The 14,850-nt window shown below is 40.0% G+C and overlaps 1 protein-coding gene and 1 pseudogene across 1 annotated transcript in view; both read left to right on the forward strand.

Moving 5' to 3' along the window:
* The window catches only part of Tbx20 (T-box transcription factor 20), a 60,286-nt gene extending 45,681 nt beyond the window's left edge, over positions 1 to 14,605 (forward strand). Inside the window, exons 7-8 of the mRNA XM_087905764.1 lie at positions 7,922 to 8,031; positions 9,958 to 14,605. Of these exons, the coding sequence (XP_087761890.1) occupies positions 7,922 to 8,031; positions 9,958 to 10,298 (451 nt within the window). The 3' untranslated portion in view covers positions 10,299 to 14,605. The remainder of the gene's footprint in view (positions 1 to 7,921; positions 8,032 to 9,957) is intronic.
* LOC125408236 (small ribosomal subunit protein eS1 pseudogene) lies at positions 3,226 to 4,445 on the forward strand (annotated as a pseudogene).
* Positions 14,606 to 14,850: the final 245 nt, after the last annotated feature.

Raw genomic sequence — 14,850 nt, forward strand, 5'->3', positions numbered from 1 at the left:
ACCCTTTCTGATATTACAGTGTGTTGAGTCCTTAGTAAGTATTACTACCTTTAGAGGCTGCTAGCTTCAACAATACGGGGGTGTGGTCTGTACTGATTAAAGCCATCCTTTCTGTTTAGTCTTTTTATTAACATATTAGTGCTGTGTCTCAATAATGCACACTACACACATACACACACAGACTAAATCTAGTTCTTTGTTCTTTACTATCCTATGTTCCCACTTCCTGACCTCGAATCATCAACTTCCATTAGAACCTTTTTCTTCTGTTTACTGTCACATACGAAACACATGTTTCCATGGCCAAGGTTTCATTTAACATCGGGTCTTTTCATTCTATCACTTTGCTGAAAAAGACAGAATGCTGTTTCCCCTCATGATGGCATACTATACCATCATTATTATATAAACTATCATGAATTTATCTACCATATTCTCTCTCTTTCTTTCCTTCCCCTTCCTCCTCTTTCTTTTCTCATCATTCTCCTTCAAGGGGAAGATTTTTATTTATCTTATTTACTAATAGCCCTACAATTTCTGTAACATATTGTTCACGGTGACAATTCCATATATCTGCACCTATATAAATAAGTGTACAAAAGTATATTTATTTACTTGAACATAAGACTGAACCTGTATAGCAAATATTTTGTTCCCCAATTTACAAACCAAGAGAGGTTAGGCTAGTAATAAACAAGGGTTGGAGTGTTGTAGGTAGTCCTCATGGATTCATTCATACAGTCAATGAATGACATTAATGTTTATGGCATTTCCAATGTAACATGCAATGTCCTATGCCTTTTATGTTGATATAAAAGCTGATATGATGATTATTATTTTTACTAATCCATTATCATAAGTCCCAGAAATGTTATTGTTGGACATCAGTTCTTTTATATTCTGCCTTTGGTAAGCTGTGAGAGTCATATGACATTTTTATACTTTATAATTATTTTTGAATAAATAATGCATACATCAAAAGTTCAAAACTTAGAGAAGAGTGCTTGGTGAAAAGTTTCTTTCACATATCTCCCCTTTATTTAAATCTCGCCTTCTGTTGGAATTACCTAGAAAGTTCAGCCAGTTACTGAAGTCAGTGTTCCACCCCTGGATGCTGTGATTGAGCTGATCTAGGAGTCCTGGTGGGCTTTGAGATTCTTAGAAGGATATTATCATAAAGAACACTGCTCTGAGAAAAGGTGTTGCATCAAGGGTCAGAAACAGACAAAACACAGAAAACATTTTTGGTAGTATCTTTTTAAAATATTTTATTGATTTTATTGAGCTCTACATTTTTCTCTGCTCCCCTCCTTACTTCTCACCTCCACTTGAACCCTCTCCCATGGTCCCCATGCTTCCAATTTACTCAGGAGACCTTGTCTTTTTCTACTTCCTATATAGCTTAGATCCATGTATGTCTCTCTTAGGGTCCTCATTGTTGTCTAAGTTCTCTGCGATTGAGATTTGTAGGCTGGTTTTCTTTGCTTTATGTTTAAAAACCATGTATGAGTGAGTACATATGATAATTGTCTTTCTGGGTCTGGGTTACCTTACTCAACATGATGTTTTCTAGATCCATCCATTTGCCTGCAAATTTCAAGATGTCATTATTTTTTCCTGCTCTATAGTACTCCAATGTGTAAATGTACCACATTTTCTTTATACATTCTTCAGTCAAGGGGCATTTAGGTTGTTTCTAGGTTCTGGCTATAACAATGCTGCTATGGGATACAGTTGAACACATGTCCTTGTGGCACGATTGAGCACCCTTTGGATATATACCCAAAAGTGGTATTACTGGGTCTTGAGGAAGGTTGTTTCCTAGTTTCACAGAAAACATTTTTGAAAATGACACTGGGCCTGAAGCAACAAAGGCAGTGCAGTCATTGAGGACAGAGCAAATGGAGAGAGGGAAGTGATGCTTCAGTGCGTTACTTTTGAGGGTATTTAGACCCAGACATGGGAGCGAGAAAGGGAGGCGCACCATTCTGTAACATGAGGGCCGGCTTGTTGGGGTTTCTGTCCCGTCCGGTACCCCACAGCCGGCAAGCCCCAAAGAAAATCACACAGAGGACTCCATAAGATTATAAACTGATTGGCCCATTAGCTCAGTGTTCTTATTAACTAATTCTTACATCTTATGGTAACCCATAATTCTTGTCTGTGTTAGCCATGTGGCTCAGTATCTTATCCAGTGGGGCAGGTTACATCTTGCTTCTCTGTGATCTGGACAGGAATGGAGGAATGGGCTTCTTCCTTCCTAGCCTTCTTCTGTTCTCATCGCCCCACCTTTACTTCCTGTCTAGTTGACCCGCCTCTACTTCCTGCCTGGCCAATCAGCGTTTTATTAAAATACATGATTGACAGAATACAGATAATTCTCCCACACTGGGTTAAGGACAGTCCTACCTAACATATCCTTGGAAGAATTGCAAAGTATTTCCAACTAATGTAAGCACATCCCACAGCAAAGTTTCAGAATATGTGTGGGAGTGTGAGGACTTGCAATACCTGGCAAGATCAATTCACAATGCCTGGTGACTAGGTCGAGTCTAAACATCAGCATAGAAAGAAGGGACCAGGTACGTAAAGAGATGAAAGGATACACCCGACCACGAGGGTAAATTAGCTGAAATTAATGCCAAAGTCATGTCGATGTTATAATCAACATAGATAATCAGATAGTTGTCATGACTATTTCACATATGCAGAGTTAGATGGGTGGAAGATGAAGAAAAGATCCCAATTAAATTCTGAAAGAAGTGACTATTTACAAAGTCAAATGTAGACGGGGTAGGCGGAGGACAGATTAGACACTGCAGATGACAAAATTTGCGAGATCCAAGATAGAGTAACAAACTCTCAAGGGTGAAAGAGAACAAAGAGACAACTTAGACAACAAAAGGAGTTTCAAGAGGCATCACATATATGTAACTAGAGACCCTGGAAGGTCACTGGAGGATGGGAAAAGAAATGTAATTTTTCCCAATTTAACAATGATTAAACACATGATCCGGAAGGTTCAACCAGGCTGAGCTCAAGAAGCACGAAGAAAGTAAAAGCTACATCATAATCGAATGGCTGGAAGTCAATGACAAAGGAAACACTGGCAGCACTGAGGGGATTAAAGACATGATGTCAGAGGAACAAAACTGAGGATGACAGTGAAGACGATGACGGACTTCTTGTGACTAAGGAACTGTCTTTGAAGAGCTGAGGGGAAGCATGTCGGTAGAGTTATGACAGCCACCAGAATGACTTCTTAAAAGCAAAAGCAGAGCAAAGGTTCTTTTTCAGACACACAAAAGCCGACGACTTCATCACCATCTAGTTGCTTTGTAGATCTGTTAAAGGAACTCCTTAAGGCAGAAGCAATTGTGCTAGGTTCCATTTTGGATCTCCAGGAGGAAATGAAGACTGACAGAAATGCAAAGGACATGGATAAACAAAAAGTTTACATATCATTTAAATCTTTAAAAAATGTAAAAGTAGAGAGTGGGATTTATAAAACATACAATGTTTTAAAAGATGAATACAAAGCTAGAAGGGGTAAATTAAATATATAACTGCAAGGTTTTGTTTTGTTTTGTTTTTTTAAAAGTGCTGGGGACTGGCAAAATTCTTCCACTATCCTTGAAAGGCGCAATATCACCTCAAGGTAGACTATGACAAATTCAGTATTTACTATAAATATGGATCAGAAGAAAGCCATCAGGAAGGGAGTGATCTTTTTAGAAGAAAGGTTGGTATGATGTGAAAGCTCCAACTATGTTCAATATTAGAAACATTGGAAAAACACTGCTCACAAGGACTCAAGGAACCAAAATTGCATCTGATGACCTTAAGAGTCGTATGTTTGAAATGAGCCTTGCTGATCTACAGAAGGACAAAACTGCACTTAGAAATTTCAAGGTAATTACTGAGGATCTTTAGGGTAAAAACTGTCCAACTAACTTTCACGGCATGGAACTTACCTGGGATAAAATGTGTTCTGTGGTCAAAAAGTGGCGGACCATGATTGACACTCAGGGTGATGTCAAGACAGGCGATGGTTATTTGCTCGTCTCTTCTGTGTTGGTTTCACCGAAAAATGCTACAACCAGAAACGCAAGACCTCCCGTGCACAGATCCAGAAGATGATGAAAATTATAATCCGAGAAGTCCAGACAAATGACTTGAAGGAAATGGCTAGTACATTGATTCTAGATAGCATGGGGAAAGACATAGAAAAGCCTTGCAAGTCCATTTATTCTCTTCATGATGTCTTTGTTAGAAACGTGAAAATGCCAAAGAAACTCAAGTTTGAATTAGGAAATCTCTTGGAGCTCCCTGGTGGAAGTGGTAGTTCTGGGAAAACTATCAGTGATGAGACAAGTGCTAAAGTTGAAAGGGCTGATGGATATGAGTCACCAGTCCAAGAATCTGTTTCTAATAGTGACAAATGAAAAGTCTTATTTGTGGGGAGAAAAAAGAAAATAAGGGGAGAAAAGCAGGAACTTGAATGCGGAGATTAATAAAATTGACACTTCTCCAGTCAAACAGATCAGGAAGGAAACACAGTCCCCGTTAATAAGCATGTGGGGACTAACACCACTGTTGAGACATCATAATCTCTCAAGTCTAAGACCGCCATGAAGTATTGACCAGAGCAGGTCGGACTATGGTAGTGGTTCTCAGGTTGTGGTTGTGACCCTTTGTGGGTTAAGTGAACCTTCACAGGGTCACCTAAGAACATCAGAAAACACAGATATTTAAATGACAGCTCATAACAGTAGACAACTACAGTTATGAAAAAGCAATAAAATAATTTTATGGTTGAAGGTCACCACAACGTGGGGAACTGTATTGGGAAGGTTGAGAACTGTTGCTCTGCGTTATATGTGGGGGGTTGTGTTGGTCACAGTAATTGAGATGGGAAGACCCTTCCCCTGTAAGTTGCTTTTGTAAGAGCATTTTATTACAGCAAAGAGACAAGACACTAAGACAAGAAGTAATAAAAGAATATTATCATCGTACAATAATTAGCACACTTAGGATTTCAACAATTTAAAGGAGCCAGATAATTTTTTTGAAGACAAGAGCTATCAAATGCATTTGATAGTTGTGAATTTGTAATTAATGTTTCCATAGAGGCTAAGGTGCCCCCTGGTTACTTATACAAAATATTTAAATAATGTACAATAACAAAAATTCTCAGCTTTTCTAGTAAACCGAAGGGAAGGGTTATGTGATGGTTAGTTTTAATGATTAATTTGACAGGACCTGCAGTCACTTGGGAGGTAGACCTCTGAGCATGCATGGTTATCTTGATTGCATTAACTCCAACCCATCTCCTGTGGGTGAGGTGCCACCATGCTCTAGCTGGATCCTGGATTGTGTAAGTGGAGGCAGCATGTTTGCATCTCTTTCTTTTCTGATTGTGACTACAATAAGACCTGTTATCCTAGGCTCATTCTATCTTTATTCCTGTCATGGTGGACTGTGCACTATGAGCTGAAATAAACCCTTTCCCCTTAGGTTGCTTTGGTAGGCTATTTCAGGAAGAGAAATCCAAGGATACTTTTAAAATGAAGTTATGAGGACATTGTTACCTTAAGACTAAGACTGAATAAAGATATTGCAAAATAGAAAAAAAGAGACTAATATTCCTTTTTGAATATACATGGGAAAAGTCTTAAACTAATTCTAGGAGATTGAGTTAAACAAAACAACAATAATATGACCAAACTAGAGGTTTCCTCAGAAGAACAAAATTATTTTAACACTAGAAGTTTACCCAACGTAACTGATTAAATTAACTTACTAAAAAAAGAAAAGTCATTTGATTTTCTTTATAGACACAGAAAATAACAAAAACAAAATCAAAATGCAAAATCTATTTCTTATTTTAAAAATTCCTGTCAGCAACATGGCATGAGGAGGGATCAAGTCTTTGAATTTCATTAGACCAACTCCAATGAAAGCCATCCACCCAGCCCTGGAGCAATGCTATGTATATGGTGTGGGATCTCACTAAGTGAATCTGACCACTTCTATTCATAGCTGGACAGGTGACTGTGGATGTTGCAGTAAAATGGGAGAAAAGTAAAATAAAATTCATTATGAACAGAAGCAAAGAATTGAAATCACTTCTGATCCTAGATATCACGATTGCATATAAATGCAAATCTTTGAAAGAGTCACTGGGGCAAATACGTGTGTTAGCAAAGCTGCAAACCACAAGCAGCATGCAAAAAAAAAAACCTGCATCTATATCTACTATAAATGAGAAATTGAAACTTAAATTAAAGAGCATTTAGTAGAACATGAAACATTTTGAGATAAATGTGGCTTACATGTGTCAGGCTGGCATATTTAAATTTATTTAGCTCTAATGATAAATAGAAGGACATACTGTTCATGGGCTGAAAGAGACTCAATATTATAAATGTCAACTCTCCATAAATTGGTGTACATCTCAGACACAATTCTGATTAAAATTTCAGTAATCTTAAAAATAAATCAACAAGCTGGAATGGGACTGAACGAGCATGTGATCAAACTGGAGTCTCTGAATGTGGCTGACATGGGGGCTGACTGAGAAGCCATTGACAATGGCACTGGGTCTTGTTTTGTCTGCATGTACTGGCTTTTTGGGATCCTAGTCTGTTTGGATGCTCACCTTGCTAGACCTGGAGGGAGAGGGGAGGAACTTGAACTTCCCACAGGGCAGGAAACCCTGACTGCTCTTAGGACTGGAGAGGGAGGAGGAGAGGGAGTCGGGGGGAGGAAGAGAGGGAGTGGGGGGGGGAATGGGAGGATATGGGGAGGAGGGGAGGAAGTGGAAATTTTTATAAACAAATAAATAAATTAAAAAAATAAATCAACAAGTACTAAATTTATATGGAAATAAAGAAACTAGAATAATCAATACAATTTTGAATAAAAAATGAATTTGGGGTACTGGTGAAAGCTCATTTTGATACTTTAATTCAGCAGCAGAAATTAGGGCATTGTGGTTTTTAGTGATCTCTAGAAACAGAGATCAACCAAACATTGGAATGTGCAGAAGTGGGCTCTCCCCATTATCTGTTGGGGACAAGACCCCACAGCGTTATGATTATATAAACTTTTAGGACCTCAAACACACTGCTAATTAGATAGCATCTTCACAAGTGTGGGTATATCTCTGTGAAATGTCAAATGTTACATTGAATAGTTATTGTGACACTTGATTTAGTTACTTATTTCTTCAGTAAGCACTTGGGTGTTTGGCTTCTCCTTTCTCATTCCACACAATTTAAAAGTATCAATTTTTGGCCCTTTGATAGGTCATAACTATTTTTTTTGAAAGAGTTATTTGACCTCTTGGGAGATCCTCTTCAAAGACAATGTACCAGTGTTTCTGAGGGTCTCGATTTGCTCATGTTCCTGCTACAGCTTTTCTATAATTTTCAGTTTAAACACAACAAAGATCTTCTAGGTCCATTATCCAAGCTGTTCATATTGCCATGTACCCTGTGTGTTTACATTCTTAGTGAATACCGGGTCATTTTATAACTGATATTATGAACTTTTCCCAATATTTTATCATATCCTGAGCCAGTACATGTGAATCAATTCGTATCTGTTTCGAGTCATTATCTGCTGAAATCTATAAGATTTATTGCCATCCTATAGTAGATTCATTCATCATTTTTTGCTTCATTAAATCCCATCCTCCTATGACCATATTTCATTGCTCTGTGTCCTTCTATTTCTGCCTAGTTGTATTTATTTGCACTTAGGCATCTGAACTCACGTTCCAGAAGTCTCTTTACAGTGAATGAACGTACAAGCTTTGAAAGTTGTCTTGCCCTTTGTCTGAAAAAAAAAAAATAGACAAGTGAGCCCCCCAACCCCCTCTCTGCAGAGAACTGTGAGATGTCGCTCTGTTCTGCAGGGAGAGTGTGGAGAGCCTGATCCAGAAGCATTCCTATGCCCGCTCACCCATCCGCACCTATGGAGAAGAGGATGTACTGGGGGAGGAGAACCAAACAACTCCAAATCGAGGTAAGGCTGTCGACCATGCGGAGATGTGGAGCTGCTGCAGGCCAGAACACTTGACAGGGAATAAACACAGGTTGCTGGTGGAATGTCTGGTCCTCTGGGGACGCATGCCAATAAGTGCCTTCAAGCCTTTTCAAAAGAAGCAGTCTCCAGTGCTGATCCTCGTATGCCTCATTAGTTTGCTTGAGTGGCTACTCTGTGGTGTGTTTTGCTGGTAACTGAACATAGAATAGGATAGAGATGAGTTTATCTGTGTCTTACTGCCAAAGAGCCACCAATCACAGTTCTGGACAGTTTCTTACTATTTTTGAATCTCAGCTTTATTATTTGAAAATTAGGGATATTTTGTTAGGATCAAAGTTCACAATGAAGAACACTTTTAAAAGAAGAATATCATGACAGAGGGCCTTCACTGGCCTTAATAGTTGAAGCAAGAATTAAACCAAGGGCTAGAGAGATGATTTGGTCACCTAGAGTTCCCTGACTCCGAGAATCAGAGACAAGCAAATCCCTGGGCTCACTGGCTTCCAACCTGTCATAATAAGTTAGCTCCAGAATAGTAAAGAGACTATACCTCAAAAACGGGGTGGGGAATGACACCCGAGGTTGTCCAGTACACACTGCACACGTGACACAAAGCACAAAGGAAGGGAGTCAAGTTTCCTTGAGCTGGAAGCTCCGAGAGAAAACGGAGCACATAGGAAGCATGAATGATGGGAAAGACAGAGTAGAGAGGCCAGTGGGGCCCATCCTTAGGATGGTACCATGGGGAAAGAATTTCTATCTTTTCTTCTGGGCCTATTTCTAAAATACCAAGCAACACAGTTAGTGAAAACACAGGGCATTTCTAATAACTCAGGGAAAGGAAGCCACAAACCATTACGTGATTGGAAAATTCAGCATTTCTGGTGTAGAAAAATTTATTCTTCAGGTTTTCATGACGGCTTTGGGAAAAGGTGGCTTTGCTGAACTTATCTGGATTCCTTCAGATAGGTGCTACAGATAGGTGCTTCCTCTTTAAGGAAATGAGGTCATATTCTCCGGCAAAGCATCACTGCTTGGCCACTCCGGAATATGCAGGCCATGCAATCAGCTGAGTGTGTTTCTGTTTAGTTACTTCTTCCTTCCATGTAGGATGCCAACGATACCTTCTTATCTACAAAGTCGGATCTACCCTTTAGTAAGGTTCATGTTGGCTTGTCTTTTTGAAATGCTGATATAACATTTTTCCCTCTTTTTAAAATGTTAACAGTTTTATTAATTCTTTGAGAATTCCATAGAGTGTGTTTTGGTCACATTCAACTCCCTCTCCAAACTCTTCCCAGACCCACCCTCACTTCTTTAGCCTCCTGACTTTGAGTTCTCTTCTTTTTTTTTTTTATATTTATCACACACACACACACACACACACACACACACACACACACACGAGTGCTTTATCTACATGTATGTACATGCCTGGTGTCTGTAGGGGTCAGAAGAAGGCAGGCATCAGATTCCCATAGGACTGGAGTTACAGACGGTTGTGACCTATTGTATGGGTGATGGGATTCAAACTATCCCCTGGACTACAGTGTTCTCAACTGATGAGTCAACAGTCCAACCCCTTCTTTAGAAATAATTGAATCCCATATGTTGCCCAACTACTATTGAGTGTGGAGTATTAGTATTTTTTAAAGTAAACTAATCTTAAACTAGGCGTAGCTGCACATGCCTTTAATGCCAGCACATAGGAGGCAAAGGTGGGTAAGTTTTCAGTGAATTCAGGTCTATATAGTGAATTCCAGGACAACCAGTGCCACGCAGTAAGACCCTATCTCAAATTAACAACAACAACAACCACAAACTGATCTCTAGTTCTTCATCAGTAGATTCACCTCAGTCTAATGAGTGTTTTTCTTTTGTTTGTTTGTTTTTGTTTTTTTCCAGGATCAGCCTTTACAACATCTGACAATTTGTCTCTCAGTTCCTGGGTATCATCGTCTTCCAGTTTCCCTGGCTTTCAGCACCCACAGACCCTGACTGCTCTTGGCACCAGCACAGCGTCCATAGCGACACCCATTCCTCACCCTATACAGGGTTCTCTGCCACCATATAGCCGCCTGGGAATGCCTCTGACCCCATCTGCCATTGCCAGCTCGATGCAGGGAAGTGGTCCTACGTTCCCATCATTCCATATGCCTCGATATCATCACTACTTTCAGCAGGGGCCCTATGCAGCCATTCAAGGACTACGCCATTCCTCTGCGGTGATGACGCCGTTTGTATGACTCTTCTGAGAGTCGGGGGAGCTAGATCCAGAATGTGCAAATGGATATGAAAATAGAGGAGAGGGATGGGGGTGGGTGGGATGTGGGGTATTGGAGCAGGGACTCTCCAGGAAATAGAGACTTATTAAAGAGGAGAGCTGGACTCCGAGTGTAGGGGAGTGCACCATGGGCCAGGATTCATCTGCAGTTGGATCCAGTGTTAAGTTTAGCCAGCCTGCTCCTACAACTAACAAAACATCAGTTTACCTAGGAAGCTTAATGATCTAAGGCAAAGGAATCTCCAGGTGCGTTATTCCTCGTGTTTAAAAGTCCTGTTGATGCAGTATTGTATAAAATCCTTGTATATAGGCTTTCTTTCTATCAACAGGTCCTAAGCATCGTCCAGAAGGCAATACTATATAGCATATTGAAATACTCAACTCCGTTTCTCCCAGTGTGAAATGGGAGCCAGTAGCGGAATGTTTGTAGTGCTGTGGCTTAAGCATGTTTAGTTTCCTTTCTGTCAGTTTGCTGGGGAAGGGGCGGAGTCGGTGCTAAAGCATCCTGTGGTCTGAACAAATAGCAGAAACTGCCTTTCCCAAGTTCCTGCTGGCCACAGGCCGGGACACTAGAAGCTCTGTCTTCAGTTCTTTCCCCTTTTCTTTTTCCTAATAATTCTTTTTCTTGCAAAAACCTTGCAGGTATGCAGGGGAAACCCTCTGTGTGTTATTTTAAAGTAAGCTGTTCTGTTATTATCTAAGAGGTTGGCTTTCGGGGTGCTGCATTCTCAATGGGCTGCTGGAATGGCCACCGAGGACCTCTCCAGAGCCCATGCATGGTGATCGACAAGGTTCCCTTGTACAAACTACAATCAAAATATGGCGGTTCTCATCTGAGGGGAATTTCTCTGCCATGCCAACCGAAGTCCCCTTCGTTTTTACTTCAGTGTTGGGGATCTTTTGCATATTAAAACACATTGGGCCAACGTCTGATTTTTTTAGAATCTGCTTTATTGCGGCTGCCTTTGTTATCAGGGATTTGCCACTGGCCATTCTCTCACAGGTGGCTCACCATGTTTTCACATATGCCCGTGGGCATGGGTGTGCCCTGCCTCTGACTTCTTTCATCTGTCTGTGATACGTTTACAGACCCCCTTCCATTTTCCCCAGTCGCTAACATGAAACTGAATGTTAATTCGGTGACTCCCTGACAGAAACACTGACAGTTCTTGCCAGCAAACTAGGGCTGCAGCCAGCTTCTTGCTTAAGCGTCCCCTCTCTAAATACACTAGAGATTATGTTTTACTGCTATATAGTCAAGATGTTATTTTTGAACAACATGTATCTTAGCATTTACAGTCCAGGGCAACAAATCTGGTATTTTACAATAATAAATCCCTAATAGCATAGATTTATTGAAGTTGTTAGACCTTCAGCTTTGAAGACAGTGTGTTTCACCTTTAGGATGTGACCGGTTTGCTTCACACAGTTTCCCCTGAACTTTAGTTTAGTTTAAATTTCCTATGTAGTTTTCATTCTACTCTGTTCCTACTTCAAATATATTGAATGTGCTAGAAGACACGGAAAGTGGCACTCCTGACCGTAGAAGAGTATTGAGGCATCAGCTCAATGTAGGTACCACCTCACTCGGCAATTTGATTTGGTGGTTTTGTTGGACATTTCCACTTTGAATGACTTTTTAAGCCAAGACCAACCTCTGAAACAAGGTGCCACACCCAGCCTAGGGTGGGATGCTGGCTTTAGGTTTCTCACTTGATGTTCTTCCACCAAAGTCCGTACGGGACTTCCAAAGAGGCATGTACTGTCAACAAAACCATTTTAAACTCCCCTGTCAGACACTGCCGGTGAATCTGGCGTCTTGTGTGTCATCGTCTCGCAGTTGGATCCGCAGGGAGTTGGTTTCCCGACAAGTACAGACATGCATTTATTTTTAAAACCAGTGGTGAGTGATGTTTAAAATAAACGCCCCATAGGGTTAGGGTAGGGGATGGTACTCAATGACTGGCCTTTTGCAATAGGATCTTGGAATAAAGTGCTGCAGGGAAAACCAGGACATTATCTTCTAGGATGCCTAGTGAAGTGAGTGAGTGTCTGCATTTTCTTTCCCATGACAGTGAGACGATTGTTTTTAATACTTTCTGTAGTTTTCCCAATCTGTGTGCCTCACAGTAGATTTTTTGTTGTTGTTGTTAAATATGATCTTTGTCAATATTTCTTGGAATTTTTCTTGTAATTCGGCAATATAAGAACGAAACTGAATGGCATCCATGATGCCTAGCAAAGCAGGCTCTGGAAAATTTTTCTCCCTAAAGTTCTTAACTGGGTTTTTGTTTCCCCTGTTGGTATTACATGAACTAGACAGAAGCCATCCAAGGGGAATGGGGCCATGTGGGTGCCTAGCAGTCAAGCCTGGGATCCACCTGTAACTTTGGGGTTTATTCTGGCCATCAATTCTTATTAATTCCTTGGGAATTTACTCTTTAAAAATACCAAATGTTCACTCCACCAAAATTGATGGCAAGAATTAGATAGTAACAGGTAAATTCAATTGGATAATCATGATTAAGACTTAAAACATAATTGGAATAAATTCAGGACTTCCCCTTTGTGTGACCAAGCGCAGTGCTGCTGAGGACGCCTGGCCAGGCTTGCTTTACTGAGCTCTGACAGACTCATTCATAACTCACTGGCTTTAGAATATACCTCAATAATTCTAAGTTGAGTTGTGTCCATTCTTTGTTTAGTGATTCATCCCACCTGCTTCCTGTCCCCAGCAGTTCTTGTGGGACTACATCCAGATGTGCCTGGCATATCAGCAATTGTTAGGTAACACTGTCTAGCTCAGGGCTTTCTGCTCCGTTGTTGGCATTTCCAGCTAGTAACAATGGTGTATTGTCTGGAAGGTTACCAGCACTGGTAGTGAGTGGGGACAAGAGATGTAAAATTTCTCTGTAGAGATTCATGATGCAGCAGTAACATTGGGTGGGCTTTTATGTAAGAGCTGCACTGACTTCAGGCCATTTGTAGATCTTACCTCCCCAACCACTGGCCAAGAGTCCACCATTTTGCTTCTCCAGGTACAACACTCCCATCCCCAAATACAGTAATAAAAAGAAAGGGAATCCTCAACATGCCCAAGAAATATTTTTAGAAGTGAAGCCTCTTGTCTCACATTGCCTATGAGTGTTTCAGGGAGATGCTAGGTTATTTATTCTATTTCTCTATTTCGGATGAACTTTTAAAGCTACAGTGCTTATGGAAAGGGCAATTATGTTGAGGAAAATCACCTGTGTATTCAACAGGTGGGAGGACTTCCCACACTGTTAGACAGGCAGGGAAGCTCAGTGGTGACTTAGTCATTAATGACCATGCTAACATGCTGTATTAAAACCCAGGTTTTCACTCAGTGAAAAATTCTAGAATTGATAATTACTACAAACAAAACAATACACATTATGATAAACCAGTAGACAAAAGAAAAAGATTATCTTGTTACTCTAGAGAGTTACTTCAGGAAGGGTGGGTTTTATATGTATTTTTTCTATTGTCTTAGAAAGAAAGACATTGCTGTGAACAAGCAAAGGGAAGATTATAAACTTTTAAAACATTAAGGAAGCATAAAACCCTTTTGTCATGGTTTACTAGTCTATACCAGATTAAACACACCAAAACACTTACCTTTCCTCTCCGAGCTAAATATAGAAGCTCACTTGTAAGTATTTGATGGGTTAATAATTCATGTTTTCTAGCTTTCTTTATCTGCCTCTCTCTCTCTTGCATAATTTCAATCTCTTCCCTCTTTAAAAAGAGCATTCTGTAAAGAAAATAAATTGTGTGTGTGTGTGTGTGTGTATGTGTGTGTATGTGCGTGTGTAATAGTACATCTGGACAAAAGATACAGTTTGTTGTATTTTACTTCTGGCGCAAAGACATGTTGTATTAAGTTGCTTTTAACATTTTTTTTTTAGAAATCTGAAAAGATTCTTTTGTTAACTAAAATATGAAATTCTGTATCACCTGTTTAAGCAGACTGTCACGGTCTTCTTGTTTGCTGTGTCTTCATTTGCTTAATGAATTGCGTGGAAAAGTCACTGTAATGCAGTGTGTGGGGTGGGGGAAGGGTGTGGGAAATGTTCTATGGGGAAAAATTATAAGCCTAATACTATGAAGTAACATCTAACGAAGTTCTGTTTAAGTGCAATATATTTATTTCTGCCAGAAATGTATTATCAACCTTATGTAATATTTGAAGCATAACATGTTATTTGTAAACAACTAAAATTATATATTATCCCGAATTGTACAGAAGCATGAATGTGTGGATACTAGTTTCTTTTGTGAAGAATGGAGTGGCATTTATACATATGAACACATTTACACTTTTCATTATCTACACTCAGTGACTCTTGGTGCCTGCATTCTCCCCTGATAAGGAGAAGGATTGGATGATGCTGGGGCTTAGCCAGCCTTTCCCAGATATGATCCCGGCTAGGATGTCATGTTGTGACATTGTTGTTTAAGGAAGACACCCTCATAGTCCTACCTACCTTTCT

The sequence above is a fragment of the Myodes glareolus genome, chromosome 4, assembly GCF_982192425.1.
Source record: "Myodes glareolus chromosome 4, mMyoGla1.1, whole genome shotgun sequence".
Classification (NCBI taxonomy): Eukaryota; Metazoa; Chordata; class Mammalia; order Rodentia; family Cricetidae; genus Myodes; species Myodes glareolus.